Raw genomic sequence first — 27180 nt, forward strand, 5'->3', positions numbered from 1 at the left:
GTTTATAAAAAAATGATATTTTTAAAAATTTTAATTTTTTTTTAAATAATTTTTTAAAAAAATATTTTTTTATTTTTAGAAATTGATTTTTTAATTTTAACAATTTCTAAAAATTAATTTTCCTTTTATTTATTTTTTAAAATGTTTATTATTTTTTATTTTCTTTCTTTAAATAATTTTTTATATTTAAAAAATATCGAGAAATTATTTTCGAAAGTTAAATTTTAGTACATAAATAATCAAGCCGTTATTTGATTACCAAAATACAAGTGTCATTACTTTTCTCATTTATTTGTTTTCAAGTCCTGAAACCTTCCTTAAAAGTACAATTTCTTTGATTACCAAATGAACACAACATTCTAACGGCGTACACAAAGCTTTTACATTTCAGATAAAATTTCGCCGATATTCAAATATTTTAGTGCAATAATGAATAAACGTGGCGCTTGAAATAATTATATAAGCCGATAATTCTCTGCTTCCAACGGCCGCAAGAACGCTTCAAGTACTCGATTAAGCTCATAGCCGAAATACCCAAAAATAGACCAGCGATGCCGCCATAGGAAACTGTAATTATATTGATACAAAAGTAAAATTTAAACTTTTTTACAAATCACTTTTGATTGCTAGTACTCACCAAGCAAATCCACCCAAGTGGCGACCAATACGGAGCGGTAGGAAAAGAAAGTCGCTTGCTGATAAAATATTTGAAATTCACTCAAGTTAGCGTTAAGCTCGTCACTGCAAATTAAGGCAATTAGCTACAATATTTTAAGCGAAATTTTTAACGATATTTTACCCCCAAGGATCTAAGTAAAGCGCTGCGTTATATTTTATATAGTCACAGTTGTGATAGCAGGAACAATTCAAGCCGCTTTTATACAAAGCCTCTTCGTAGTGATTTCTGCTCGAATAATATTCAATGAAATCGTCTAAATTGTTTAAACAGCCGACATTTGCAAGGTTGCAAAATTGGGTTGTATTCTTGAGTGCCTCGTTAGCGTTTTGACTACTGGGTTGTGTTGCTATGGTACAATTGCACTTATTGTGGACATATCTCATGCGGCATTTGCGCATGCAAGTTCCTTCTGTAATGTCCTTCTTTTTCATTTCACTCTGCAATAAGCAGACATTTTGAGGCACGGCGTTGTATTTTTATAATCTAACATTTTGCTTTGCAATAAGAAGTAAACTTACGGTAAAATAGCAGCGTCGGAAGATTGGGTAGAGAGAGGCTATTTCCGGGTCAGATGTAAAGCGTACTGGGTTGACCACGATTATTGTACGTTTGGCCTCAAGAAATATAGCTTCTATATCTGGCTCCGTACTGGGCTCGTGAACAACGAGCTGTCAACCAATTATTTTTTTATAAATTCCGTGTGTTATTAATTATATTATTTAATGTATGGTTCTAAACTGATGTGATCCTTAACCTTGATATTTCACAGATTTCTCAAAATTGTTTCAAATATTTTCAATAAGTATTGAACTTTGATATAATTTCATGAAGTTTTTTTTTTTTTAATAAAAATTTTATGTAAGTGGCAACCTCTCTCAAAGTATCCAAACTATATGTAAATTTATTTTAAGCCTGCTTAAATTGATATATAAATTTCAAAAACTCATTTTGAAAACAAATATTGATTTCTGAAATTTTTAAATATATGGCAACCCTTCGCATAAAATCATTTTTACTTCAAATTTGCTGTACATCATCAATTTTATTGCTATCCTCATCTTAAAAATTTTGCTACTTAAATTTTTTTAAACAGGTGGCAACATTCTTCAGTTTTTTTTATGCTAAGTTAGTAAAATTCATATATATCGCTCTGTATTTTGATTACTAAAACAAAATTATTTTTTTTTTATAAGCAAACTACCCAAAAAACTATTTCATAAAATCCATCAGGTCCCTAGAGTCCCCTAATTTCATTTGTAAGAAAGAGATAATATGTTTTTGAAAATTCTAACTTTGAAATTTGTTAAAAATGTAACTGTTACTCACCGCAAATTTATCCTTTTCCATATTCCGAATATAAACCTTCAAACCATTGCCAGGTCCAACGCCAAAAGAAGTTCTGAGTGAGCTCTCATTCTTCTTGAAGCCAGAAATCAGTTGTAAAGCAATCACAAATACTTAGATAACAAATTATTTACCTTTTTGTCTAGCATATTGAAAGAAAAGCAGTAACCTCCATAAATCGGTGTGTATCGAAAAATATCACAACACGGCAACTCTACGCTTTGCCAAACACATTTCTCGAACAGCTTTTCACAATTATAGGAAAGTATTTTTTGTAAATCACTCCAAGTGTCGTTAGAACCTTCAGGCTTCCAAGCATATTCATCATCTTCAAATAATACTACGTTATCTTGAGGCTCACGCCCATTTACTAGGTCTCTACTATGATTTTGAAAATCCGCCAGTTGTTGAGCATAAATTAGCTTACGAATTTGCCGATCAAATTTCTCTTCAAATACCGCAGAATAATTATTACCCAATAACTGTATTTTCATTTCGGGTATTTTGGTCCAATTGATGCCGATTAGTGGACAAATAGAAATAGCGGGAAACGGTATTTCACCAATGTGCATATCGGTGTGTTCAATAACAGTTTGCACCCAATTGTTGATGAAACGTTTCGAGGCCTTCAAACACACATAAGTTGTGAACAGAACAACAACGAAGATGGTTAAGAAGCGGATTAATCTGCGGGAGTTTAGAAATATATTCATACCATACCTTCCACTGAATATAAAAAACACTTTATTTTTACCTCGTAAAATATGCGCACTTCATTTTCGATCTTGCCCTTTCAGTATCGATCGCTACTCGTTCTGTTTTAATTTTACCTTCCTGGTCACTTGTTTTATAATAGGAATTTCTATGTTCCGTGTTACTTGCTTTATCCACGGTTTTAACGCCGTTGTGCGCCATCATTAAACGCTCGTTAAATTATGATTGCCCCAATTGTAGATTTGGAGAGACTACCGTGTGATCAGCTAACAAATTAGTTTTATCTTAAAAGCTCCTACTACAACAAATTACAATTGCTAATCTAATTATTGGGAAACAAAATCACAATCAGTAATATTGTTAATTAACTGAATACAAACTGATAAAATATCAAAGTAATGCATTATATTATGTAATTGATAAGTATGAAAGTTGCCACGTATATATAGGGTAGTCGAAAAAGTCTTTTCGTATTTCTAATCAAACTTCACCTTATTTTTTTATATTTATACAACAAATAAACAAATATGTATGTACCATTTGGTCGACCACTTTTTACCATATTTCCGCTATAGACATTATTCAATCAGTGTAAATCGAAATTTCGAAATTTCCAGAACGGCAGCGAGCATCGTCTCCGTAAACTTCACAAATTCCATTATTGGCTTGCGTGGCATTCTTCCCTTTTTTATACAAAAATATATTTCATCTTTCTATATTTAAAATATAAGAATTTCTTCATTATTTTCACTAATTTTTGAACAGCTGTAACTTGTTTTCAACTTCCCCGAATTTAAGCTTAAAATCTTATCTTTCCAACACTATATGGTATGACACAATGTGATTGGTAGAACTGGAGATATACGACTGCAACGACATCTATTGAGAAAATACGAAAAGGCTTTACCGACTACCCAATATATTTTACTCCATTAACAATAATTTTTACTTGTTTAGGTCAAGGACACTTTGATTTATCATAAGTAGGTTGCGTTCCAGGTAGATTGGACTGTATGGACCAAGTTGGACTGTCTACTTAAAAGTTTCGAAAATAGTTCTATTGTACATATTTATCTTAAAATCTATTGTGTTTGTAAGAATTATGGGGGAGGGCAACAATTTATATTAAATTTGGAAATTCTGAGTTTACTCGGGTTTATCTGTTTCAAAATATTAGCATATCTGCATTTATTTAAAAGTAGTTTATCTAGTCCAATGGAAGGAACTCAGATTTTTCTTCTTTTTTTCTGACGCCAAAAACCGTCAGCTCTATTTCTTCATTATGTACATACTTAGATTACATCCTAGTGTTGCATTTTGGAACCCCAAAACTTTATTGACATTTTTCATGGTATGCATACTCAAAAAGTTTTGATATACAAGTGCTCTTTGTGTTAATGACAGTAACTTAAAATATTCATCTCGGCCAAAAATGTTATTAAAAGATGTGTCATCCGCTGTATAGTCCCGACTTGGCACCGAATGACTTCTTTTGCCATAAGTAAGAAAAAACTAAGAGGTCAACGATTTTCGATACCTGAAAAGGCGGTTGATGCGTTCAAAATACCCATCATATCCATGGTCATGGATGCCACAATATCAGTGTATTTATTAGACGGTCTTGCTTAATCATTCAGATGATTTTATCGAAATTTTTTATATAATTTATCGTTTATATAGACTTTCATAAACGAATAAAACAAGAGAAAGGAAATGAAGAATTATGTTATTTGAAGCAGGACCAAGTTTGACTATTATTATTTTTCTGTGTCTAAAAGTTTGAAGGTTCGCTCGAGCCAACTTTGTTATATTTTTGCTTTATGATTTATAATAATTATCCCTGCCAAATTTATGAAGAATTACCTTGTGCGCGACCATCAGCTCCGTAAAAATCGGGAAGGTTCCCTTCCACCGTTTTATACCCAGATGGCATTAACATCGTAGACCTTAACAACAGAGTCATCAATGCAGCCCTTTCTAGTATAGAAAAATTAGCGAAAGAGATTGGTGTTATGGTGAACGAATACAAGAGCACTGTCTGAGCGCCACATACCGGTACAACAATTCCTCATATTTTCACAACTTCTTCACTATTGACAAATATAAATTTGGTAAAGTGAAGGATTTTGTCTAACTTGAAATCAGCAAAAATACCACCAACTATCTAAGTCTAGAGATCAAGCACAAAATAACTCTTGCAAACAGGAGCTAATTTGGAAACGGTAGAAAATGAGAAGCAGATTTCTTTCTCAACGAATAAAAATTATTTTCTGTACGCCTCTTTTCATACCTATCCTTTAATACGGCGCAGAAACATGGATAATGATGAACAGTGATGAGAACACACTTTAAACTGTTCTACGCAAGCGCCTACCATTCGAGACACATGAATGGACGGCGGAGACAAGGGTGCTCACCGTTTCAATGGAAGGACTAAGTGCATATGGCTGTCTACACATAGCAAGCAATCGCTTTGGGCAACTGACGACGTTTTCTGTTCTCGGGCCAGAGCGATTCACGGCTGTAGTGAAGAAGAATATGAAGAAGAGGAAGTGAAAGAAGATCATATACATACATATGTTTCAATTTAATTTTTCTGCATATATCTTTCCATTCAATAATTAAATAAAAATATCTCTCAGAATATACTACATAAATTTCAACATTTTCTAATTCTAAATAAATTCTGTTTTTATTCAGAATTTTCTGCGATCAAAAACAAAATTACACAACTAAATATTTCTGACAAAACTTTCAAGCATTTCAAGCTTTGCAGTAACATCCCTTCTCTTCATACTTGATTCCAAAGAAAATTGTTTACTCATCTTTCAAAATCTTAAGTTCCTCATTCACATAGCTTATATTTGTAACACGTCTTTTACTCTTGAGATTTCCGCTTCAGAGATGCCACGAACTGACACTTTACCTGCACGTCAAGAAGTAAGTGGCAAGCTTGCCGGAGTGAAAGTGCAAGCGTGCATGCTTTGCGAAAAGCTGTCAGTGAAAGTTCAACAAGATTTCGCTTGATGTAAATTTTCACATTTCGATTTCCTCCTTCACTTGGTTGCTGCATTAGTTGCGCTTGCCGCTGGTGTAGAAGAATGTGGAAGAATGTAGAGAAACTGTGGCAACTGCATATACTCCCACATTTCGTGGCGGCAACATGTGTTGCATACTGCAAGTTGGGACCACACATTAAAATGCAGATGAAGCGCAAAACTTTTTCGAAAATGTGAAATTTCAAATGAAGTACTGTTGCATAATGCAACAGTTCACATGTGCGTGAAGAAGCGTATGAGTGTAAGTGTGCGCGCTTGGAGAATATGCAGGAGATACGAAAACTCATACAGAACTTGAAGGAAACATTGAAAATATATACATACATATATGTATGTATGTTGTTTGAGGTTCTTTTTAAGCATATTAGGGGTGCCCAATATATTAAGTTAGTTTTACAATTTTTTTTCAATACGAATTTGAAGTCTTTAGGTCTCAATATTTTGAAATTTGCATCTGAAAAAATATATAGTGATATGCTTACTTTTCTTCACAAAATTGAATGTGGGATCGGAATTTGTATACTCAAGCATGCCGAAAAGACCTGTTTACGGTAATCTTTTTAAAAAGAATTCAGCATTAAGATTCGGGACGAATCGAGCAAGAACGCTCATATTCAAAATATCCACCAAAATAATTCGAACGGACTCGCGAGAGATGTCGAGCCATCTCTCTGGCACTTGCCTGGCGATTTTCAAGCACCATATACTTCACTTTTTTAATATTTAAACAAAAGGTTGTCCAGAACGGGGCTGGACCATTTCTGAAGGCTTTGTTCCTCTCTTTGCTGGCCCCAAATAGTTTACCTCAGCTTATCCGCAAGTAAGTCAATATTTAATGGTAATGTTGGTTAAGTTCTGTCAAAAATAAATTCTGTAAAATAGATTTGAGCTTACGGTCATGCTTTTTGTTCTCTCTTATTGCCTCTCTTTGTTACTCTCTGTCTCTCTCGTCTTCTTATATTTGCGGAAAATACTTTTTATAGCCGATATGTCAATGAACCGTAATCAACCAATCAAATCTGAAACTTTTCAAATGCATAGCAAACAAAGTTGTTCTGGGACGAGTAAGGAAGAGCTATATTCGGGCAGATTAGCGGCCAATATTTAAATTATAATATCTAATAAATTGTAGGAATGTAGAAAGTTTAAAATACATATGTTGAGATGTCTGAAAAAATATATTTATTTTATTTATTTTGACGTAAAATTTCACTAAAATTATTTATTTAGGATAAAAATGTCACCAAAGACCACCAATGCCACGCCCATAATACAATAAATTTTTTATTCGTTCCTTATGTAATACCTACTTCCAGACATTTATTTTCATTGTATACTAGTATGTCAAATAATAACCTTAAATACCAATTTTTTTGTACTTGTTAGAATCTACTTATGTTACGGAGCAAATCTGCTTATCGAATAACCTGTATTCTAGGCGTACAATAAATTGAATCAAAGAAATCCTATCAGTTCTACATATTACTTCCACATCTGTCGTATGACATAGCTCACAACTCTTCAAACTCAATTAACCAAAAATAAATGAAAAATTTGTTGTCTCTGTCTACACTCATCACTGAAGATTTCGACGCATTTGAAGCGGAAACCCAAGCAAACAAGACAATAGTCAATATCCACATGTCTGCACAATACATAACATGGTGTATACGACAAATGCGTGCAACTGACACAAAGACTGGCTGTAGAGAATGCGTTTCAAAGATCTAAACGATACAAAAGCAGATTGAAAAGAGAAATGAAAAAATCACAGCAGATAAATAAACGCATAAAATCTGATGTTATAGAACTCGTTGCAGGTGTGATGATGTTCCATCACCTGTTCGATGTTTATTTTCAATGGCAACGACATGGAGAGCGCACACACCGACACATAAGCAGACAGTCGTGTATGGGTATATGTATGTATGAACTTGCCAAGACGTGGCATGTAGAGAGCCTGTCGCCACAGGTAAATAAATTGGTGGTTAGAATACATATAATTTAGCCCAAAAAAGTGAAATACTCAAAAGGTGAAGCAAAAAACAAAAGCACAGCATAAAAATAAAAAGTATTGGGTTTCCTTTTTTATAACAATGGGTACGAAAATATCATACGAGGCGGGATAAAAATAATTTCGGTTGCATTCTGAAGTGAGTCTTTTCTATTTTAGAGTTGAAAGAGCTGATGAAAATACTAGTTTGAAGAGATATATTTAAAAAAAATATCAAAGCGGATTACTAGATATTTGAAACACAAATATCAATTCATCGACAAATCTGTTGGATTTTCCGATACCAAATACTTAAATCACTCTCTAATACTCTCAAATTTCAAATTTTTAAAGAATATTAATTTACGAAATTTAGTATAAAATTTTGCGAATTTATTTCTTTAAAGAAAATATCTATTTTTATTCTAATCATATTTAAAAATTAAAATATTGAAAAATACTATAAAATTTAAAAATATTTTCTTAGTCCAAATAAATTCAAAATTAATAATAATAATAAATTTACAAAATATAATGCTTCATAATTATCAGTTAAAATTTTGTAAAAAATAATTTCTAAAAATTCTATATAAATTTATTAAATTTTTAAATTCCATTTTACAACTACTAAATTCTCCCAAAATTGATTTTCCTTCACCAACTTCAAAACATATTTACTATTGATTCTATTTTAACGACCGCCACTGTATATTTTTACGGTGCATTGACTTGGAAAGAAAGGACGCGTAAACCAGGTGGGACTATGGAATATGGCTGATGTGATAAGGAAGTATTATAACAGAAATAATCGATTCTCAACGCATTTCAAGTGAATTGAACCGAAAGAATGGATAAAAAAAAACTATTATTAGCAAAAAAAGTTATGTTGCGTAAAAGGTTATATAAATATATGCGTAAGAGTGCGTAGGAGTTTGCGCTACGACAGACATTCACAAGTATATTACATTTAAAGCAGAGATCTTAAACGATTCGCAAAGTTCCCGGTAAAGGTGTGTTTGTTTCCAAAGTGTTTATATGTAAGGAAATATCTTATGACGATATGTCAACATGGTACTTGATATTTTGTATTACCACAAAGATGAAGAGGCTGGCTAATCACTTTCGGTTTATAGTAGGCTTTATTACGTTTGCCGCGCAGTTTGTAACACCGAGAATGAAACGTCAGATCGGCATGATGAGTTGAGTCGATATCACCAGGTCCGTTTTTATAAACGCGAACTAGTCTCTCAGTTTTTATGATGAAGAGAAACCTAAAGAGATTCAAGAGCTGCCATTTTATCTAGAATAAAAACGGCTTACTGTGGTTTGTAGGCTGGTGGAATCGATAATTTCCTCTCAGTGATGCCGATGAGGACGTAACCGCCAATGGCGAACATTATCGAGCCATGCTAACCGACTATTTGATGCCTGAAATTGAAGCTCGTGATCTCGGCGACATTTAGCTTCAACAAGGCGACGCCACTTCCTACACATCGCATAAATTAAATAAATTTTTGAGAGAAGACTTCGATGAGCAGATAATTTCACGTTTTGGGCCACGGATTGGCCACCAAGATCGTATGACATCACACCATTAGACATTTTCCCGTGGAGATATGTAAAGCGTGAAGTATATGCGGGCAATTGCGCTTTGATTCAGGCATTGAAGCAAAACATCAGGCGTTTCATTCGCCAGTTAACATTCGAAATGTTCGAACGAGTCATCGAAAATTAGACTCAACGGATGGTCCGTCTGAGACGTAGCCTTCGCCAAAATTTACAAGAGATAATTTTCAAAAAATAAATACCAAAAATGTTCTTTCGAATGATATTAAACATTGCCCTTTCAATTTGAAGTTTCTATGTTTTTTTTATTAGGAAAAATGCATCACCCTTTATTATACGCATACTTATAATAATACCTCGTACTCAACATACGACAATATGAGGGCAAAAACGTCGATGAACTTCAACCGACTGGCTGAGTTATCCAAAAACTTTGCTTTCAATGCATTATGTTAGTGCTTTACTTTACTTAGTTGTCTGCCTAAACCATGCATGCTGCTGACTGAAGTCCAAAACTATGCATTAAATTAAAAAATTGAAAGGTCCATGAACCTTTATACATATTTTCAAATACACATTCAATACATAAACGAAGAACAGAACAAAGATTGCCGATAAGCAGGGCTGCATGATTTTAGCTTGAAAACGAATCTTTTATGTATTAGAGATGCTGCAAAAGCAGGTAAATCCAAAAACATGCAGAGACTGCAATACAATCAATTTATATCCATCATTTGTTCTTTCAATTCAACCAACCCCATCGGGTATAAAAGAACGTCGCAAAGGAGAAAATATTCAGTCTGCTACCACAAGTGAAGAGTGTTAGACAGTTTGAAAATTTCTTCAAACAACCTTTAAAATTTATTAAATTCAAATGAAGACCGTCATCGCACTCTGTTTATTACTTGCTGTGGTAAGTGCCTGCTGAATTTTATATTTTTATTGCGTAAAGATTAAATTTAATAAATTTTTCTTCAGACTTCAGCCGAATATGTGGTCAAAAACGAGGAGAACCTGCAGCAATACCGCCGAGAATGCGCCACCGAACTAAAAGTACCCGCAGAACATATAGAACAATTTCGCAAATGGCAATTCCCCAATGACGCCGTCACACAGTGCTATTTGAAGTGTGTTTTTGAAAAGTTCGGCCTCTTCGATGCTGTAACTGGTTTCAACGTTGAGCACATTCATCAGCAGCTGCAGGGTGCCGAAGTGGCACCACCTGGCGATGCCGATCATGATGACGTCGTTCACGACAAGATCGCCGTCTGTGTCGACACTAATGAACAGGGTTCGAACGCCTGCGAGTGGGCTTATCGTGGTGGCGTTTGCTTCATTAAGGAGAACTTGCAATTGGTGAAGCACAGCGTTAAGCCTCAAGCTTAAATTATTATTATCTGGAGACTGATTTATTTTACATTTAATAAATAAATTTAAACTTTTTATAAATATTGTAATTATAATTTTTGAGAAATCAGCTGTGAGACGATAATTATTTCCAGCTTCCATACTTTAGTTTATATTATTTCGGGTTTGATAAAGCTTCCAAGATTTCTGCGATGCAGCGCTGTCAGCGCGATTTCCAAGCATTTAAGGCGTCACAGAAGGCATTCTGCGGAATAGCCATGAGTGTCGAGGTCCATGCTGCTTGGATCCTCCCAGTCGTCTCAAAATGCTTGCCTTTCATCGGCCTTTTCTGGCCAGAGTCTAGGGGGCCACATCTGGGCTATGGGACGGTAGCTGTTCACAAAAAAGGCGATGTGAGCCGGGGCGTTGTCGTGGAGTAACTTCCAATCGGCTGCGATGTCTTGTCGGACCCGATTGGCCCTTCGTTTGAGTCTGTAAAGTACTTCCGCGTAAAACATGGCGTTGACGGTTTTTCCAGGAGGAACAAATTCATTGTGGACGATGTCTTTGACGTCAAAAAAGGCAATGAGCATCGTTTTCACTTTGGATTTGCTCATTCTCCCCTTTTTTAGGCGAGGAGACGCTGGCGTGTCCCGGTCCCCCAAAAAGGCCTGTTGTCACAACCACTTCTTACTAAAGCAACATCTGAGTAATCCTGCTTGATCATATCAAACGTCTCTGTCGCAGATTTACCGAGTTTCATACAGAATTTAATCGCGTGCCTCTGCTCTTTCCGGACAAACCCTGTATATTAAGTTTGTCACGAAGTACACATACGAGAAATAGTCTCTCAGTTTTTGAGATATCGATCTGAAATTTAGCACCCTTCCTTTTCTCTCGAAGAAGCAGTTTAGTTGAAGCAACCGTGGATATCGGACCACTTAAACATCATTTTAGTTCTTATACAGAATTTATAGTTATTGTCAAAGACAACGCTACATTATTCAAATATATTGTTCAGATTGGACCGCAATGGCATATAGCTGTCACAGAAACCGACCGCTCAATATCCAGTTCTTACTCTGAGCAAATTTGTATTTTGAAAGTTTGACCTTAAACAATGAATATCAAGCATTTTTAAGGGAATTCTTTACGAGAACATGTTCAACCAACATTTTTCTATACTTTGTATATGCTTTGGTATTTTCTAGCGCCAGACGAAATCAACTTAAAACATTGACGTCAACTCAAGTCCCGCCAATCATTGCGACTGCATTCATAGTTAACCAAGAGCGAAGCAATTAGTCGTAATAAGTACTTCATTCTGCACATTTCAAAATTCATTGTCAAATGTACACAAGCTTCACTTTCAATAACACAAATTGTGCCAGAGGTTCTTGGCTCTTCTGTCTTGTACTAAATGTGTTGTTGCCAACATAACATTCCATGTTGCTGTCCGTCAGCTACGTATTATGATTACAATGCTCGAACTCAAGCTACGTGAAAACTATTGTTTAGCGCGCATTTGCTCCAGAGTTCGGCGACTTGTTGTCGCGCCATTGTTTCTCCCCGCCCTCTGCACTCATTTGCTTACCTTCATCATTTCGCGCGCAATTCCTTTCATTATTTTTTTGCGTTGCATTGCTACGGATTAATCTTTCGTTGCAAATGTTTTTGGCGTGAATTCAGCGAAGTTCAAATATTCATTTCAGCTGCCACATTTCTGATGATTTTCTGTATTTCTCTCTCTCTCGCTATTTAATCTCGCTGCTTTGTAGTGGATCGGTGGAGGTCAGTGCTGGTGCTGCTGCAACATTTAGTCATTTGTGTTGGTTGCAGAGTGTGTGTGTTTGTATGTCATTCAAGTATTCTTCCCTAAGTTCACTAACCACCGTTAGAAGTGGAAATATCATTATAATAAAGTGCTACGGAGAAAGCTCTTCAAAATATACAAGAAATTTGTGAAAACTGAAAACATATCAGAGGGGGAGAGTAAATCGTTTAGATTCTTAAAATATTGCTTTGTCAGCATTTTAACATTCATTTGTCACTGTTGCACTGAATTGTAATCTAAATGATTGCGGAAGGAGGATTATAACATTACTAGGAATTGTAGAAAGCAAGAGGGGTTGGACCTCAGTTGCATACGAGTATATTGGAAATAAGCCATGTTATACCACTGTTTATACCTACTACCCTGAACAAAAAATTTCAAAAACGTACTGATAAAATATAAAATTGAAGTTTATTGACTGAAACAAATGTTTCCGTTTCCAAGTAACCCCCACTCACAACTTGGAACCAATCTTCGAAACATTTCTTATAACCCATCAGGATATTTAAAGCCAATATTGACGCAATGAAATTGCTTGTTCAAAGTCCTGAGAAAATATGAAAATTTTGAAATTTTATTTGTTTTCCTTTCGTTCAAACACGAGATTTATTTAGATTGTCAAATATGTCCCTTCAGCCTTTTTGCTCTTTATTCAAAAGGCGTTTATAAAAAACTGTAATAGTGATCGGAACTTAGTTCCAAATACTCGTTATGGCGCCGTTTCGTTCGTAATCTGTTTTCCCATCTAGACGGCAACTTCAGAATAACCCCCCTCGTAGAAGCCCCGCCTCCTTATTTGCGAAAAGAACTGGCGATAGCCACTTTTTCACAAGGGCCTCTTTTGAGCTAACTTTACACACAACAAGGGGGCGCCATAGACAGGAACAGGTGGTAATCATTGGCGCTATGTCCGGGGCTATATTGATGGATGCGATTTTAATAAACCATCCACCATTCCGGAGCTCCCGTACTTTATGACGGAAGCCATCAAACGAAGGTTGTGTGGTCTCGTGTTATTCTTGGTGGACACACTACCCCTCCTGTTGGCCAATTTCTGCACGCTTCGGTCGTTCGCCTGCTTCAAGCGCTCCAGTATTAATTCGCAGTAGATGGTGGAATTAAGCCTCTGGCAATACTGGGAGCAAGCGTCATATTGGATGATTCCACCATTCCAATCCCAGCAAAGACACAGCAAAAACGCTTACCCTGGGCCGTCAAACTCCGCAGCTGTGTCCACTGTTTGGAAAACGTTTCACTGGTCCTTCGACCACGGCCGTTTTCACTTGATATTTGTCGTATGTCGATCCATTTTTCGGTAGCCAACTGCACCATTACGCTTCCCTCCCCCCAAAAATGGGTGTCGAGTTCGTGACGTTTCAGCCAGAATATCGCAGGGCTTTGATTTGGTTGCATAAAAGTTTTTTATTCTTGGGTAAAAAGCATGCGGCACCCAAACATCAAGCTTTTTTGTGTAATCCAGCCTTACTGCAGTTGGTTTTTTAAAATGCTTGTTGTGCATAGCTTCCATTCTTCAGGGCGATGGCACGGAGATGCCACATGGCCGATCTGACAACGATGTTTTCCATGATCTGATTGGTAATTGCGTCGTCACAGGGTTTCGCCGGGGTGGCCTATGCTTATGTTGTGTCATTTTCACTCAGTCTGAATCGTCGAAAACAATTCGTCCGCAGTTCGGAAGTTATATGAGGCACCCATTCCCCAAAATCAACGTTAATCCCACGGCCGTTTCTCTAGCGGAATTTAGACCTTTAACAAAGGAAAAACTTTAAAAATAGCGCGGGAATTTCGGCGTTGGTGAACTCCATTTTTTACACGTCAATAATTGTTGGACGCAATATCCCAACTAAATCCATGCATCGCGTCGTTTTTGTAGGTTATGTCAAGAACCCTTTACAAAGATGTATAGTATTGCCAGATAACGAGCTCTGTGGCGCTTATAAATATTCGCGAAATATTCAAAAAAAAAAGGTGGACGGGAGGAAATTTGAAACATTACCTTATAGATGTATATGTACTAACGGAACATTTTTGGTGTTTTAATATTAAATGAACCAATAATAAGTTAAGCTGTTCACGGTGAGAGCTCTTTTTTGTAAGACACCCAGGGAGCTGAGGTCTCAACGCCTGAATTTTCAACATTTTTATATCTAAATTTCAAGAAACATTGTTCAAATATGTACCTTTGATAGCCCATATTATATTTTTGAAATGTACAACTGTAAACTATATATCAAAAAAAATCCTAAAAATATCTTTTTTTGTACGGTGGATGATTCATCAATTCGATGTTTTGAAGGTTCAAAATTCAGTCCTATCGTTAGATTGAGACAACTTTGGGCAGCACTGAAACCAGCAAAATTATTCACATTGATTGGTAGAGAGAAATTAATAAACAAATACTTACTTAATACGATGCTTCGAAAAACATGATGACAGGTGATGAATCATGTGTTTATGCGTATCTGCCCGAAAATAAACAGCGGTCGACTGAAATAAGCAAATGGTTTGCCTTACCACTAGAACAACGCATAACAGTAAACTCTCAGTGGTACACAACTATTTGTTGCCAATTGTCTTTCCAGAAATCAGTTTAAAATAGAAGCCAAGGAGATGCGATTACTCTTCAGCAGGATCTAATGCATTCGATCGAACGAGAAGGTCACACGACGATCTTGCAATAGCAGTTTGCGCACAGCACCAATAGTTTCCAGAAAAATAACTGACCTTTACGAAATTCATCTTGGAGTGTTCTACGATTTCGATTGAATGCACCATGTCACCGAAAAATGCTGGTCCTTGATAAAGCCTTGTTGCCAAAAATTTAATAAAGTTCCACCAATTAAGGTCACTGTTGCTGATTTAATCTATAATAGGTTCACAAATCGAAACTGTGAATCTTCTAGCGAGGGCTGATTATATACATTTCTGGCCTTAATAATGTAAATAGGCATATTATCAAACCCGAAAAATGTTTTTTTTTTCGTTGGGAACTTGCTCATCTTAGGAAGACCCAATACGGTCGATTGCTGTTTTGTTCGGGCCCCTCCATACGCATAGATCCATGATTCGTCGCCTGTGGACGATTCTTATAAACAGTCTTTTGAAAGCACCGCTGATCGTATTTTTTCAGCATTTCTTTCTACACCAATCCACACGAGCCTTTTTTTGAGCGATCGTCAAATTGTGCCGGGCATCCAACGAAGAAACAAAACCTTTTTTACGGGCCAGGTGTTCATGCAATATCGAATGTATGCTTGTGAGGAAAAGTGCAATAGGCATGCCTCTATCTTGAAGCGTATGGTTACATTGACGGGTCTTGGCATTTATCAGTTTCACGTACGGCATCGATTGTTTTACTGGCCACCAAACGGCTGTTTTTGGACGGAATCTTCACGGAATTCGTCTTTTGAGCGAGCGTGCGTCGGCTACGATTGGAATTCGTTTCGTACCAGTTTTTCACAGTGCTATAGGATGTGCCTTCATAGCCTACAAAGATTTTAGTCACCTATGCACCTTGTCGTGATAAATCCACGTCGAAAGTTGTGGAAAACAAATGATCGCACGAAAATGTTCACGGAAGTTAACTCCATTTTTTGGCCGATGATGAAGTTTTTAATTCCCTTGTAAATAAAACCAATTCACGATTAAAATGACAAACGTTTTCTGAGTGATGTTATGCTAAAAAAATGTCAAACTTTTCCCCAATGGAAAGGAAATGTCAGATTGTACTGGCAACACTTTAGTGTTGGCCTACGCCAGAGATATATATAGCAGCCCACGTATCTATCATTAAATGTATATTACTTTTTAGTAAATTTCACCATAATACTCGGATCACAAATACTTTAATATGATCTTGATAGCTAATATAAAATAACAGTATTAGCCCCATTCATGAATTAGTTTACTACAAATGCTGATTATTGAATGTAAAATGCAATCAGCGAGAGTTCTGAAAGGTTGACAGTGAACACGGTGCTATTTACAATTGTGGGCCTTGCCTATGTGCGTCTAAAATTTAGCGACAGCACCGGCTCACACACACACACCCGCGTAGGCAATTTGCTGCCCAACAACAAAATTCACTCACACTCACAATGTTTAAACAAATATTCGAAGCTCCGTGCATTGCTCTTTTACACAGGAAAAACCGCGCCTGCAAATAAAATTATGTGGGCGTGGGCGTGGCAGTGGGCCATGCTGCACTGTCAAGCGTATCACCGCCACCATGAAAGCTGTGCCATTGTTGCACGCGATGTTGCACAAGTTTTACAAGTTTTAATCTTATTTAACTTGTTGTACATAAATTTAATATGTGTGACTTCATTTTTATGGCGGACTTTTCGCGCCAAAACCCATTCATGTGCGGCCAATGGAGCTGGAGCGGGAAGCGCACAATGGCAACGGACAAAAGGCTGCAATGTCCATGTAATATAAATATACATATGTACGTATATAGTTCAGTATTTGTGTGAAATGCAACTATTTGAGGTAATATAAGCAATAAAGCAAACGCTGAGTAAGAAAGGGGCTGTGTAGCCCTCACACCATGTAGTTTCTTGAATAAAGTATTGTTGCAGAGATTTCCTTTATTGCTTATTTGGGTGCTCTCAGTTGCTCCGAATGTCTGTCTGGCCGTGCAAGCTCGTTGATGAAACTTTTTTGTTTTTTTTTTGTTTGGAATTTAAAATTTTGGAATAATCAATATATGAGCTATTTTAAAAACCAAAATATTGTATAGCAAATCTTTCCCGAGCATTCCCTTGTATATGAAACCCATTCAGACTTTCCCTTAGACCGAATATGTTGAAATATATATTGTATATGAAATCAGTTGAGGTGTTTCTCAAACTCCCATAACCCAAATATAATATAACAATTTCCATCATTCTGGTTGGTTGTCATCGTGTCATAACACATTAAGGACAAGACTTTCAAAGCCCTTCGAATCTGGAACTCGAGCAGAAGAGCCATTTCCAAAAAGTTAAGTTTACGATCTCAGATGGTCTTCACAAGTATCAACCGTCCCGTAAATAAAGATTTCGAATATTTTTTGAGTTACTCGTACAAGTTTGTAAAATACAGTAGTTGTAGTAGCGACAGAAAATAGTCGAGCTGGCAGTCCTTTTCAGATAAAATTCGGGTCCGTTCCGGTTACTTGAATCAACTGTCGTGAAAACCCCACATGGTCTACATAAGTGTCATTCGTCTGGTACCAGCATATGGTGAGGTGATATGGTGGATGGCGTTATCGAAAAAGTGTACAGGAGTAACAGGCCTGATTGCCGGAGATTACGGGCGCAATAAAAACTACATCAATTAAGACACTGAAAGTTATCCGCGATATCCTGCCAATACATATACAAATGAAGTATGACGCAATGCCTACGGCCAACCAACTTATGATTTTAGGTTATTGGAGTCAAACTCGGCTTCTTCTGTTGTAATCCATACGCAGAAGTTAGTTTCAAACTATATGACTACAATTCAGTCTTTCAGGGCAAAAACAAAACGGAAGGTGGCAAGTGGTCTCCAGTATTCCATAAACTTTCTAGTAGATAGCCAAGCGGCAAATAAGGCTATCCTTAGCGCCAATACTAAGTACATTTTCATTAAGTAACTCGATAATATACTCGTAAACTGATCGCCCTGTTATAAAGGAATAGAAGAAATTGTAAAGACAGACAAACCTGCTCTCTGCCCTAGAGCATTCAGCTTCTTGAAGGCTTGTTTTAACCAATGGACCCCAGAGGCAGATAGGATCGGGGTTTTCATCAAATCCATATAGCTGGATAAGGCTTAATTTGGTTACCACCAGGGAGCAAAATGGACCTAATGATGGCCCACGTGCAGCCACCTTTGGTCTGACGCTTAACTGCCTCCTTTTCAAATAACCAACGATTGTTGAATAAAAACATCATAGTTAATTATTATTAGAAAAATACTGAAATCTAATTAAGATTTATCATTGATTTAATGGATCCATCCAAAAAATATGTTAAGTTAAGTATTCTTACTATTTTATTTATTTAAAATCCTCAACTCAAATTCTGTAACTTTGTAACAACAATAAATAACGCAATATATATTTATAATATTTAATTAAATAATTTAATTTAAAAAATGTATTATTAAAATTAACCCTCAAACATACCATACGTGCAAACCACACACATTTTCTCACCCACTACAGGCACCATCGAACCAGGTTCGTTGTGCCGCACGAAATCGCAAAAATCGAAATCACAATTCTCTCGTATTCGCCGTCGCGAGCTACGAGGCAAACAGAATCGCATAGCAAGTAGCGCAAGAAACTTTTATTTCCCGCATGTGCGTAACTACTGACAAATTCACAGTGTGTTACATAGCAAAAGGCGCAAGAGGTGCGTGTCTCTACTAAATGCGAACACAATGTGCCTGCAGCAACTATCAACTATTTATTTACATTTTACTGTATTATTGAAATATTTTATAAGAAAAAATGAGTTTAAGCAAAATATTTATGGTGTCAAAGTAATTTTAGGCAATAAGAGTTTATAAGTCAACCATCCAACTATTGATCGAATATTATCTTCGGTGTATAGTTCAGCTCTAAATGTTAACAGCGCCCTCTGTGTGGCGGTAGTAAATACAATTTAATGTTGCTGTTGTATCAAGCGCGTATACCCTGTAGGAAATCGAAAGGCATTACAGCAAACCAGTTCTATTGCTTTTTGGCACAGTTAGTTGACAACTTAGAGACTTTTAAGCAAGAAGTGTGCAAAATTACATATAAAGACAATTCAGAAATTGTTTTTTAACTCAAAAATAAAATATTTATTATATTGTTTATACAGTAATGGCACTTAAAATATCTTATTTTGCATATTGTAGTTTCTATTATACGCGCTAGCTTATACAAATATATATGCATGTGTATACTATATAATATTGTTATATATAATATGTTAAAAATACGCATATTTAATATTTTCAAACTGTTTTTGAATCTTGTGTGTACTTTGTTACGTAATGGTTTTAGTTTCCAATTTTATTAATTAATAATTTTTTGATTTTTTTTTTCATAAATTGAAAATCATTTTTGGGAAAAATGTTTAATATTTTTGTATAATTTGTATATAAATAAGCATATTTATAATTTTTTTCCAATACAAACATACAATTTAACAGTAACACAAAAGGATCAGCAAAAATTATATAATTTGCGGCAAATTTAAATTTTTCTTTGTATGTTTTCAAATAATTTTTTTTGGGATTTTTAAAAATGCATACATATACTACTCGACCTTACAGTCTATTATAAAATATTATTTTTTATTATTTTTAGTAACAAACTACTTGGGTAAATACAAACTGGAGTTATGTTATAATAATTATGGACGATTTTCCAAATGCAAAACGCAAGTAAATAATATAAAGCACAAACTACACATATACATATGGACGAATTGCACACTAACACATACACAAAAAATGCAAATGCGAATGCGTTAACGAGTGTTAATAACAATTACGAGTATACTTATGCGCAAAAATTATGCAAAAAAACTATGCCGTTATGGACGTTCGTGAGTGAAGTCGTCGCAACACTTCGTTTGTATTCGAGTATGTTTCGTATATCAATATTCGAGTTTCGTTTGCCATCACCTTCGTGTAAAATAGGCTTTCATCTTCTGCGCCGCCTCCCCGTCCGCCGCGCGCAGTGGCAATGGTGTGTGTGCAGGCGTGCGCATTGGTATGTGGCATGTGGCCGCCGCTGCTGCAGTCAGAAGTGCGTGACGCGCACACGTCGCTTGGTGGCCGTCAGCTAGAACTATAAATCCGTTATGGGTCCAGCAACGCTCAATTTGGTTGGCGATTGCCCGACACAATCGATGCTGCTGCTCGCCGTGGCGATCGTATGTGCTTTGTGTTGCATGTGATGTGGCATGATCACCGCCGCCACCGCCGATGTTGCTGATGAGTGTGTTGTTGGTGGTGGCAATGCGTTGCTTGAGTTGTTGGTAGTGCAAGGGTTAATGTTATAAGTGTAACCAGCAACGTAGGGATTTACAACCATACCGTTACCAGCACCACCTGTACCGTTAGTTAGTTTATATGCAACACTTGCGTTGGGATAATGGGATGCATTGTTGTTGTTGGTCGCATTGTTGGCTGTATTGGAATTTAGACGTAGTGTTTTTACCATATGCTCAAGCCTAAAATGAGAGAGTCAGTAAGAGCATACGGAAAAAATACAAGTGAGGTTAGAAACGTACACGCACAAATTCAGTTAAATTACTTTTTAAATGTAAATGTTATTACTACTTGGTACTATATATGTATTGAAGGAGGAAAGTGCATAACAAGCTGATGAAATGTGAGTATATTTATGTATGTTTGTTTGTATGTGCATGTGCAACGAGTATGTGTGCGGTTTTTTGGGTTATTTTGTGGCCTTGTGGCATGCAACAAATGCAGTGGAATGCTTTTGTGTTTCTGTTAGTTTTGCTAACCATTTCATTGTAAGTGTATATGTGTGTCTTTTAGTTTTTTAGTGTTAGTTTATTTGCCATTTTAATTATAAATCAAGAAATATTACAAAAAAAAAATTAATTATAATAAATTGTAGCTTAAATCTAATTTGTTCATATAAAGCATGCAGCTTATTGTTTAATAAAATTTAATTAATTTATAAAAATAATTAGAAAAGATAAAATAAACTTGAAATTAATTTAAATTTGGATTTAACTACATAAGGAATAATATTTTTTACATGCAAAATAAATATTTATACTAAGAACATATGTATTGTGTGTCTGTACATAATTTTTATAATTCTTATACAAATTACTAATTAAAATATTAATTATTTTTGAAATTATAGTCTATTACATTTTTTTCCACTACAAAAATTTAAATTTCAAGTGGGTTTCAGCGTGAGTTCCAGAAAAGCCAGTAATTTACATACATACATATTTGGGAAACTTTAAAAAAAAAAATTAAAAAATTAAAACATAGTGGAGTTTAATAAAAAAAAAATGAATTAAAACAAAAATTGCAAGAAAGATATAATAGTTTTAATGAATTTAAAAAATAATTTTTAAAGAGAACAAAAAATCCGAATCCGAATAAGTATTTGTGTTTCTTGTGCAACCAAACCGGCACTGAACTTTGATGGGTTGTGTTGTATTTTTGATCATATATGTAAGTATATATGTATCATCATCATCATTCTTGGTTTTAAAAGTTTTGAGGTTTAAAATGGTCCCTTTTCCTTACTTTTACTAGAATACACAAAATATGATTACTCTCCGCACTTTTTGCCTTTAAAATTTGTTTAGTTGAAATTAAACAAATAATAACGATTATTATTCACACCTAGTGTGGAATTAAAAAAAAATTAATTATTTTTATTTTTTGCATATTTCGAAAGTAGATGAAAAAGTCCAACTACAATTTTGAGGAATATTTCGAATATTTTTTGAGTTACTGGCTTGTAAAATGTGCTTGTAGCGGCAGATAACAACCTACACGGCACAGTACTTTGCCAGATAAACATTCGGGTACGTTCCGGTTACTTAAACCCGACTGTCGAAAGAACGATGTGAACGACCACATATGGGTGTCACTCGTCCCGTACTAGGATATGGTGGATGGCCTGCTTGCTGGAGATTACGAGCGCAATGAAAACTCGACTGTCATGAGAACGATGTTTATCCTTAAACCCGTTTTCTCGAAACAGCTTGTTTTTAGCACAAAATCGTATGAAAGAGCAGAAAGAAATAGAATACCAGAGAGGGTTAAAAAAAATAATAATAATTTAATATAAATCGTCACTTAAAATGCAAAATAACGTAACATCACTTCTGATAAGTTCACAAACGATATAATAGTTGTAATAGAAACCACTAAAATTGAAAACAAAAATATTGGTTTTCGGTAATAAAGTGGTTATTCAGTGGTTATATATTGGTTATATTTGTCAGCGGCAGTTCATAAGTTTAAAGGCGAGGGAAAAACTAATAATAAAACATTGATTTTTGGTTATAAAATGGTTATTCAGTGGTTATAAAATGGTTATATATTGGTTAAAATTTGGGTTTTGGTTAAGAAATGGTTATATCTGACAGCGGCAGCTTAAAATTTTATGCTACGTACATACATATGTATATGTAATATGATTTGGTTAATCGTAAGCAATTAAAACTTAATTTAGATTTTTTTTCATGATACGTTGTTTTGCATTTTAGGTGACGAAATGTTGATATAGAATTAAAAAAAAAATAGAAACGCTTTTTTACCTTTTTAGAGCTAGAATAGCGTACTCAACACTTTGTTTATTGATAAATCATAACTGCCTTCTCTAAAGCAAAAACCAACCTGATTGCAACTAATATAATAACTAGCTGACTGTGTAAACTAGGTATTGAGTAATCGTCGCGGACAAAGAACAAAGAACAAAAAAAATAATATTTGCTTTAAATATCAATTTGGTTTGGCTCAATGGTGATAATAATAATATGGAATAAGAATAACTGTAATCACTACGAAATTATTGAAAATAATACATAAAAGTGCCCGTTTTATATACAAAGTTATAATCAGCATTAGCGAAATATATCTTAGATATTGTCTTAAAAATATTACTAATTATTGTGAAAACTTTTTGGATTGACAAGAAAAAAAATAAGTTAACCTATTTAGCTGGACTTTCTTTGCGTACAAGTATACATTACAATAATTACAATTATGCAATAACTCTCTAGTTTTGGAAATTTCAATTTTTTTTTGCCTAATATTAATTAAATTTTTTCTTGTCAACCAAAGGCGTATAATGAAAATAGTGTAGGCAAATACTGGCTTAATTACAGCATGTTGCATGCAACAAGCGCGCAACAATATATATGTATATACATTTCATATTAATGTAAACTAAGCGTCAAAATATAAAATTCAAATTAACATTAAGCCATAAATCAAAAAATAACTAGAAGAAAACAACTATCTTTGTGCCACACAACATTTCACTAAAGTGTATGCAAGCAATTAAACCCACGCAATGACACGATTATCGGCCTCCTTACGCGCTGCCACCGCATCCTGCAACTCCTGCCGCAGCTCTTGTGACGAAAGTTTGCTATCGTCATCGGCCTCATTGCCGGCATCCTCATCAGCGTGTGCCGCAGCCACTGCAGCGCCACTTACTTCGTCATGACATTCACCGTTACGCTTCACGCCATCTATTTGTGGCACTTTTCGGCCTTTCTTTTTGCGCAATTTGACCGCCTCCTCCTCGGCCGGTGTTGATATCAACGCAAAGTTGGGCGGCGACATCAGCTGTTGACCGCTGGCCATTGCAGCGTTACCGTTAGGCATGGCTGTTACTGTACAAATGCCTACGCCACTGGCACCGCTGCTGCCACTGTTGCGTGCAGCAGCACCGGTGCCAACAACACCACCACTACAACTACCCGCTCCCACGCTACCGCCACCATCCGAGCTGGAAAACGAACTGCGCAACTCAGTGGTGCGTCTATCACTTACGGTCACCATGTCCGCGGCGGTGGCACGCTGCTGCGTGGCCGACTCAACGATATGCAAGCGCTCGTCCTGCTCATCCACGGTGAGCGCAACGGTTGGCGGTTGATGGTGTATGGTGCCGTAATGCAGATTCATCGATTGTGAGCGTCGTGCCGGCGCTGTTGGAAAGGATTTGCGTTGTGTGCGCAACGTTTCATTCTCGTAGATGATATCGGGTGCGTTGCGCTGGTTGAAGAGGTTGGTCAGCATTTGACGCATGTACTTGTTCTCCGCCTCGAGGTGTGTAATGCGTTTGTTGGACTCTTTGCGGTCGGCGCGCAGATGATGCACTTGGGACTGAAGGAAAAGGACATATAGTTAAAATTAGAGTAAATATGCCAGTTAGTATGCAATTGTAACTAACCTTTAGCTCTTCAATGTCGCGCATCATGCGCAAGTTGCTCTCATTAAACGACCATTGACGCTCTTCGACCATCGCTTTTACCCTGAAATATTAATAATGGGAATATTTATAAATATCTTTTCTAAGCCGGCTGAGCTATATTCTTCAGAGAATCTTTAAGAGTACTATACCTCTTGAACTCGTTTTTCACTTACCGATTTAACAGCGCATCTTCACGCACTCGAGCCGCCTCTTTCACCTCACGAACCACGTCGGTCATCATACCTGGGGTGTATGCGCCTAGAAATATGCAGCATTATGTGAATTGAAAAAAATACGCTACAAATTGTGTTATCAAAATACTAGTGTGTTGTTGGCGTTGTAGTACGAAAACCAAACCAAAAGTTTTACAAGAAAAACGAAACGTTATTTCAAAATACTCATACTCAAATAGAAAAGCCAAAACAAAAAATTATTTTTGAAAATCAAAAAAAAAAATTGGAATACAAATAATAATAAACATTACATTGGGCAACATACCTGAATGATAAGTTGGCGCTGGACTTTGCATACCACCAAATCCACCGCCAAATACCATGGGCTGACTGTGCGTACTTAATCCACTCAAGCTATCTCTACGGTGTCTCAAACCCCAATTGGGTGCGTGCTTTAAAGCTTCAATATCAACTAAAGAGTTTGTTTTTGGATTTTTTCGGATTTTTTTTATATTTGATGTTTTATTGTCAAGATCGATACGATAAGAGAGAGGAAGAGAGTAAGAAAAGAACAAAAAGGGAAGACATAGAAACAAATAAAAATTTAAATACAAAACAGAAAATAAATTAAAAATACACTTACAACAATAAATACATAAAAGACTAGAGACTATTAAATTACAATGCTAAATGACACTTATTTACAACTACAAATACAAATAAAGTCACGCTGACGCTGGAAGGGGCGTAAATAGAGATAGTGTACATAAAATAAAATTTTATTTTTGCAATTTAAAGCAGCGAGTAAACGCTGTGCAGCTTTGTATTTAATTGATAACTAAGCTCAAAGCAAATATTTACTTGCAGTTGCACGCTTATGAATAGTTAAATACTGCTTAGCAAAGCTAATGAGCTGTGAAAGTGCGGATGCCTCAGATGTACATATGTATTAGGATGGTCCTTAAAAAAAATTTCTCCGTTTGGTTCTTAGACAGCTCTACGAAAATCTTTTCAAATATGATTGAGATACTTTCAAGCAGTTGGAAGCGAGATCTGAATTTTTCTGATCTGATAATAAGAAAATTATATTTAAATTTATAAAGCTCTTTCCATTACCATTAAAAGTTTATGCTTGAGAAGATTTTTTTAGAGTTATCTAAAAATATATTTTTCAAAGTATTAAGCGAAAACAATTTTTTTTTGACACACCCTAATATGTTGTATGAGTAGATACATATGTACATACCATATATGCAACATAATATAAAAATACAATAACTACTATGTCGTAACTAGTATTTTTCAGAATATAAAACGAAAAAAAAAATTTTTTTTCGACCACCCTAATATGTTGTATGAGTATATAATATTTACAACGTAGTATAAAAAGTAAACAAAAACCTATGCCGTAAGTACTATTATCAGAATATCAAGCGAATTTTTTTTTCACCCACCCTAATATATTGTATGAGTATATACCATACCATATGTACAAGGTAATATAAAAATTGACTAAATAACTATGCCGTAATTACTATTGCATTCGTAAATTATCTTTGCTAATGTGAGATAAAGAATTTTTAATGTAAGTCTAAGATCAGAAAAGACAATTGCAAAACGAGATAAGAGCCAAGAGTTCCATTGTAGCAAACCTCTTTCAGTTTATTAAAAATAATTAAATTTTTATTGTTGTAGATTAACTGTAAATTTCTTTACAATTTTACTAAATTTTTTCGATATTATTCCTTATAAATATTGTTTTATTTTTACATGCCAGAGATAAAAAATCAAGGCGTTTCATAGTGTTTTAAAATCTCTTTCATCAAACATTATGGTGAGATTTTATCCGAATAGCACATAACACAGCTTTAACTCACCGACCTCTATACAACAAGTACTTTGAAAATTTTGAACTATATCGTTATAAAGGAGCTGCTTATTCCATTAGCTAAGGTGGTAACTATGTATGTAATATTCTGATAAATACGCTTACTAATTCATTAAATATTGCTTCTACTCTAAATCTAATTCGTTTTTCAGTTTTTGTAAGGCGCACCCAAGATCGTTCTCCTGACCTAACCCTGCGACAATTTCATCTTCCCATGAACTTCCTTTTATGCCCTGAAAAAAGCGTATTAAGTTTCCACGAAGTCCCAGGTGGACTACCTATATACACACAAACTAGTCCCTCAGTTTTTTAGATATCGATCTAAAATTGCCGATATCGGACCACTATAGCATATAGTTCTCATATAAACTGATCATTCAGATTCAAATCTTGGCATATTTAGCAAAGTATTTTTACCGGAAAGAAAACCTTAGTTATTGGGTCGTTTACTAAGTAATTTCATTTGATGACAACAGCTGATCTTATTGAAATTTTTCGCAGCCAACATCACACTTAACTTCTTTACCGTTATATAAATTATAGAAATTATAGAATTGGTTTACAAAATTTCGTTCCAACAATTTCAATTGCACCGTGTCCTGGAAGGACTCTTGA

The 27180-nt window shown here is 35.4% G+C and overlaps 3 protein-coding genes across 6 annotated transcripts in view; 1 reads left to right on the forward strand and 2 right to left on the reverse strand.

Annotated features, from left to right (window-relative positions):
• Positions 1–322: 322 nt before the first annotated feature.
• Positions 323–3133, reverse strand: LOC105227561 (uncharacterized). The gene is made up of 6 exons (XM_049449133.1): positions 2778–3133; positions 2158–2710; positions 2006–2098; positions 800–1116; positions 638–741; positions 323–567 (listed from the first exon to the last, which is right to left on the reverse strand). The coding sequence occupies exons 1-6, from the start codon at positions 2939–2941 to the stop codon at positions 419–421; spliced, it is 1380 nt and encodes a 459-aa protein (XP_049305090.1). The 5' UTR covers positions 2942–3133; the 3' UTR covers positions 323–418.
• A 6994-nt stretch (positions 3134–10127) lies between these two features.
• Positions 10128–10761, forward strand: LOC105227532 (general odorant-binding protein 99a). Its single transcript, XM_011206902.3, has 2 exons — positions 10128–10268; positions 10334–10761. The coding sequence occupies exons 1-2, from the start codon at positions 10230–10232 to the stop codon at positions 10739–10741; spliced, it is 447 nt and encodes a 148-aa protein (XP_011205204.2). The 5' UTR covers positions 10128–10229; the 3' UTR covers positions 10742–10761.
• Positions 10762–19346: 8585 nt separating this feature from the next.
• The window catches only part of LOC105227533 (signal transducer and activator of transcription B), a 56193-nt gene continuing 48359 nt past the window's right edge, over positions 19347–27180 (reverse strand). For 2 of the 4 annotated variants that reach the window (XM_011206903.4, XM_049447169.1), the window contains 5 exons: positions 25003–25149; positions 24678–24762; positions 24484–24565; positions 23596–24416; positions 19347–20755 (listed from right to left, as the gene is read on the reverse strand). In XM_011206903.4, coding sequence (XP_011205205.2) covers positions 20371–20755; positions 23596–24416; positions 24484–24565; positions 24678–24762; positions 25003–25149 — 1520 coding nt within the window. In that variant the 3' untranslated portion in view covers positions 19347–20370. The remainder of the gene's footprint in view (positions 20756–23595; positions 24417–24483; positions 24566–24677; positions 24763–25002; positions 25150–27180) is intronic. The other 2 variants (XM_049447170.1, XM_011206905.4) reach the window with 2 other exon arrangements.

This window comes from Bactrocera dorsalis, chromosome 2 (genome assembly GCF_023373825.1).
Source record: "Bactrocera dorsalis isolate Fly_Bdor chromosome 2, ASM2337382v1, whole genome shotgun sequence".
In the NCBI taxonomy this organism is placed as follows: domain Eukaryota; kingdom Metazoa; phylum Arthropoda; class Insecta; order Diptera; family Tephritidae; genus Bactrocera; species Bactrocera dorsalis.